The sequence below is a fragment of the Taurulus bubalis genome (assembly GCF_910589615.1).
Source record: "Taurulus bubalis genome assembly, chromosome: 3".
NCBI classification, from domain to species: domain Eukaryota; kingdom Metazoa; phylum Chordata; class Actinopteri; order Perciformes; family Cottidae; genus Taurulus; species Taurulus bubalis.
This window is the reverse complement of record NC_136591.1, coordinates 3,633,079-3,638,360: the sequence shown is the minus strand read 5'-3', so window position 1 is coordinate 3,638,360 and position 5,282 is coordinate 3,633,079. Positions and strand designations below refer to the sequence as shown.

At 54.3% G+C, this 5,282-nt stretch overlaps 1 protein-coding gene across 1 annotated transcript; it reads left to right on the top strand.

The window, feature by feature from the left end:
- Positions 1 to 1,054: 1,054 nt before the first annotated feature.
- On the top strand, positions 1,055 to 3,037 carry flrt2 (fibronectin leucine rich transmembrane protein 2; the record flags this gene model as incomplete). Its single annotated transcript, XM_079216140.1, has 1 exon — positions 1,055 to 3,037. The coding sequence occupies one exon, from the start codon at positions 1,055 to 1,057 to the stop codon at positions 3,035 to 3,037; it is 1,983 nt and encodes a 660-aa protein (XP_079072266.1).
- Between the last annotated feature and the right edge of the window lie 2,245 nt (positions 3,038 to 5,282).

The window sequence follows — 5,282 nt, the reverse complement described above, 5'->3', positions numbered from 1 at the left end:
ATGTGTGTCACTCCGGCGGGAGCCTGGTATGCACGGTCCCCGTTCCTCTCCTGGGCCTTAAATCTTGACTTCGGTGGTGTTGTGTTCAGGCCGACGCGTTACAACGGGCTCCTCCATTAGGCCACCTGCAAAAACAATTCCCCCTGTTTACTGTAAGCACTTGAGTGTTTACTGGCGTTCCTCTACTGAGCCTTATCTCTGTTTTTAGCATGTTTTCCATTAAGCGACGTCGCTCAGAACCTCTGAGTGTGTGTCCTTGCAGTGCTCTATTCCCTCCTTTGATACAGCGGACGGGATAAAAGCCTTCTTTATGTCTGCGAAACCGGATGTGCAAAGAGCGGGTCTGAATATTTATCAGATGGTTAGACTCTTTTTTTGGAGTAGCCGGTGCATAATTTGGCATCGGCAGTGAACGATGTGTTTTGTGACTCTGTCTTTGTGTTTTGGGGAGAAGGGGGGGTGGAGAGGGTGAGGAATGGAAAGACAGTTGCTATGTGTGTGTGCATGTTTGTATGTCAAATAAAGAGAGAGAGAGAGAGAATAGAGCCTCCCTCCCCCGAGAACAGGCCACCCCTAAATATACTAATCCAGCATTTCTCTGTTTTCCCACAGGTCTCTGGATCCAAATGTCACCCCCCTTGGACTCTGCCCTGGTCGGGGACCAGCAGTGTGTGACGGACAGGCGAGTGGAGCCTGCGGTGGCTCTCGACTGCGTGGCTTCAGATTGGCCCCGGCTGAGCTCTGCATGGAGCCAGGAGTGAAGAGTCCTGCTATGGTCTGATGTCTCAGCATGGATGGAGTCAGTCAGAGGACTGGCCACCACTAATGAGACCAACGTTTTTCAGCTGAGGACTAGCATTTACAGGATTACTCCCACGGCGTGCCGTTCTTTTCCAACTAACTGCATCATTACCAGACTCTCCTAGTTGGACTGTTCCTGGGTTTTTGGTGGATGTATACGTCATTGTCTTTTTGATTCTCACATTTGTTTAATTCCTTCCCAGTTCTTTTTTTTTTTTTGTGGGTTTCCCTTTTGCTGTTTTGTTTTTCCACTATGGAGTTTCTGGCTGGACCCTGGAATAAAGATTGGGCTTCATTCCTGCAATTTTGGTTGACTGTCATCCTAAGCCTCCAGATGCACTTCAGCCCGGGCGCCTCTTGCCCGGTGGAGTGTCGCTGCGACACGCCGTTCGTGTACTGCAACGAGCGCAGCCTGACGTCAGTGCCTCTCGGGATGAAGGAGGGCTTCAAGGTCCTCTTTCTGCACAACAACCAGATAAACAATGCTGGCTTCCCTCTGGAGCTTCACAATGTGGAAAGCGTTGAGACTGTGTATCTTTACGGCAACCAGCTGGACGAGTTCCCCATCAATCTGCCCAAGAACACCAGGGTCCTGCATCTTCAGGAGAACAATATCCAAACCATCTCCAAGGCGGCTCTGGCCCAGCTGACTCGGCTGGAGGAGCTGCACCTGGATGATAACTCCATCTCCACAGTGGGAGTGGAGGAAGGGGCCTTTCGGGAGGCGATCAGCCTCAAACTCCTCTTCCTCACCAAGAACCACTTAAGCAGCGTTCCCATTGGCCTTCCCGAGGACCTGAAAGAGCTGCGGTTGGACGAGAACCGCATCGCTTACATCGCAGAGGAGGCCTTTCAGAATGTGACGCGCCTGCAGCGCCTCCTGCTGGACGGGAACCTGCTGACGGACGAGGGCATCGCTCCGGGGACCTTCCAGGACCTCGCCACCCTCCGTGAGCTGGCCCTGGCCCGCAATTCCCTCACCTTCCCACCTCCCCTGCTGCCGAGCCAGTCGCTGGTCAAACTCAGCCTGCAGGAGAACCAGATCAACCAGATCCCCGTGGCGGCCTTCGCTGACCTCATCCGGCTGGAAAAACTGGATGTCTCCAGCAACCAGCTTCAGACTCTGACGCAGGGCGTGTTCGACGGCCTGTCGAGCCTGAGGCACCTCATGGTGCGCAATAACCCCTGGCGTTGCGACTGCGCCGTGAAGTGGGTGGTGGTCTGGCTCAAGTCCTTGCCCTCCTCCGTCAACGCCCGGGGGTTCGTGTGCCTGAGTCCGGACAGCGTGCGCGGCATGGCCATCAGAGAGCTCACGCTGGATATCATCGAGTGCCCGGTGGAAGCCGACGAGCCGCCCTGGCCCACCCTGCGCTCCACTCCCCCGCCCCCGCCCACAACCACCGCCATCACCACCATGTCCTCCACCCTCACCACCACATCCATCCCTTTCTACTTTGACTCACCCTCCCCTCCTTTACCCCCGGTCCACAACAACCCCCCCGGGCCCCTGCCCCCTTACGAGGACCCGCTTCAGATCTCCTTCCACGTGGTCAACGCGACCAGCATCGAGGTGAGCTGGGCCTCCTACTTCACCGTCACAGCCTACAAGGTCACTTGGGTCAAAAGGGGCCAAAGCCAAATAAATGAAGGAATGCGGGAGAGGACGGTGAGCGGGGACCGGCGGCACGTTAGCCTCGCCCACTTGGAGCCCCGGTCCGTGTACCGGATCTGCGTGCACGTGCTGGACACCCTGAACTCCTACAGGCCCGGAGAGGATACCATATGCTCCGAGGCCAGGACCAAGGCGGTGGCGTCCACCAAGCCTCCCGGCAGGGAGCAAGCTCCCCAGGAGAGCATCAACTCCACGCTGCTAATGGCTGGGATCATAGGCGGGGCGGTGCTCCTCATCCTGGTGACGCTGCTCAGCCTGTTCTGCTGGCACATGCACAGGAAGAGCCGGTCGGCTTCGACCAAGTGGAAATACAACCGGGGCCGGAGAAAAGACGACTACGGCGAGGCCGGGACCAAGAAGGATAACTCCATTCTGGAGATGACTGAGACCAGTTTCCAGATAGTGGCGCTGAACAATGAGCAGCTGCTCAAGGGAGATTTCCGCATCCAGCCCATCTACACGCCCAACGGGGGCATCGGATTTAGAGACTGTCACCTCAGTAACAACAGCCTAGCCTACTGCAAGAGCAGCAACGTGCCCAGTACAGAGTTCTGCCACACGTGATGCGGCAGCAAACAGTACACACACACATACTAGAAACACTTATTACGTGCATAAACACACACACACACACACCCCGTTTGTGAAGACGAAAAAAAACATACAAATTCTAGTGAAATATAACTGTACTATATATATTTCCAAGTTCTGTCTACGATGTAATTTATACTGTGGATAAAAATGTGGGATTCTCTGCTATCTTTTGTATTCTTAGAAAAAGAGATACAAGTGTTTCTTTTTTTATAACCAGCAGGGTTTTGAAAGTTGTTTTAATGGTCAGTACTGTACATGAACATGGATTTGTACAATCACAGCACCCTGGGTGGAGCTTCGCACCGTCAGCCTCGGAGATGTCGGGGCGCTTAGAGGACCGGGATCCTTTGCTAACCACAGAAGCAAAAATATGGCCTTTTTTTTTTTGTTCCCCCCCCCAGTCCAACAGAAGAGTAGTAAAGACAACACCGCACAGGGGAAAGCCAAACACTGCTGATTAGAGCGCTGTGGAAATATAGCACTGGTTCATTGGTGGTACGTGTTAAAAAAAGGACTGAAGTGCACCTACTTATTAATGGAAGCCAGGCAGGAAATGAGCGCATGCGAGGGGACCGAGGAGAAAGTCGTCGGTGCTGTTGAAAGGCCTCGACTGAGATTTTCCCAAAAGTGCCTTAACACTAAAAGCGTCTTTGTTCTCCTGGTTTACAGTGGAAACAAAGGTGGGCTTAGTGCGAGAGACACTTTTTTTTGGAAAACTCTGGGAAAAAAAGGATGCGTAATTGTCAACACGTTCTGGTGAGGAGGTGCAGTTAGTTTGAAACGGGACAAAGGAGTATTGTCCCTAATGAGGTGCGTGGATGTGCTGTGAGGCTCGCAGGCCCTTTTTGAAGAAATTCTCAAATTTGTTCTGCTTCTTTTCTTTTTCTCCCTGTTTTGGCAAGTGAGGCCACCAGGGGGCAGTTTCCCTCAGTGTGGTGTGAGAGGAGCACAGGGCGAGACAGACGTAGATCACTTTACGTCCAGCGTCCCCCGGGACCATTACAGACGGCATTGCTCTCACAGCATTGTTTCCAGTATTCTGGCTCCTCCGGCTACTTAATGACGTGGAATCATTTCAAGCCAGCTGTGTTTTTTCTGTGTTTGGTGGCTGAATGATATGGATTTTAACCTCTGTGGTCTGTGATGAGAGGGAAGTCTCTGTCCCTCCCTGTGTGTGAGTGTGATGAATTCAGAGAACGCACACACATAATGACAATCATACACCCACTTATTCCGCCCGTGCCCCGGCGCCCATTAGGCTCCGTGATGAATGAGGAAACCACGACGCGATCCTCGCGATGCGCCTGAGACCGAGCAGCTTAGCCTTGGTGCTCGTTTATGAGCTGTCCTCTCCGTTCGTGCTGCGCTCACCTGAACAACGCACCTGGCCCTGTCTCCTGGTCCCTGTCCCCTAGTCCCTGTCCCCTAGTCCCTGTCCCCTAGTGCCTGTCTCATAGTCCCTGTCTCATAGTCCCTGTCTCATAGTCCCTGTCTCCTGGTCCCTGTCCCCTAGTCCCTGTCTCATAGTCCCTGTCTCCTGGTCCCTGTCTCCTGGTCCCTGTCTCATAGTCCCTGTCTCCTAGTCCCTGTCTCCTGGTCCCTGTCTCCTAGTCCCAGTCTCCTATCCCCGGTCCCTGTCTCCTGGTGCCTGTCTCATAGTCCCTGTCTCATAGTCCCTGTCTCCTGGTCCCTGTCCCCTGGTCCCAGTCTCATGATCCCTGTCTCATAGTCTCTGTCTCCTGATCCTTGTCTCCTGGTCCCTGACCCCTAGTCCCTGTCTCCTGGTCCCTGTCTCCTGGTCCCTGTCTCATGATCCCTGTCTCCTAGTCTCTGTCTCCTGATTCTTGTCTCCTGGTCCCTGACCCCTAGTCCCTGTCTCCTGGTCTCTGTCTCCTGGTCCCTGACCCCTAGTCGCTGTCCCCTAGTCCCTGTCCCCTAGTCCCTGTCTCCTGGTCCCTGTCCCCTGGTCCCTGTCTCCTGGTCCCTGTCTCATAGTCCCTGTCTCATAGTCCCTGTCTCCTGGTCCCTGTCCCCTAGTCCCAGTCTCCTATCCCCGGTCCCTGTCTCCTGGTGCCTATCTCCTGGTCCCTGACCCCTAGTCGCTGTCCCCTAGTCCCTGTCCCCTAGTCCCTGTCTCCTGGTCCCTGTCCCCTGGTCCCTGTCTCCTGGTCCCTGTCTCATAGTCCCTGTCTCATAGTCCCTGTCTCATAGTCCC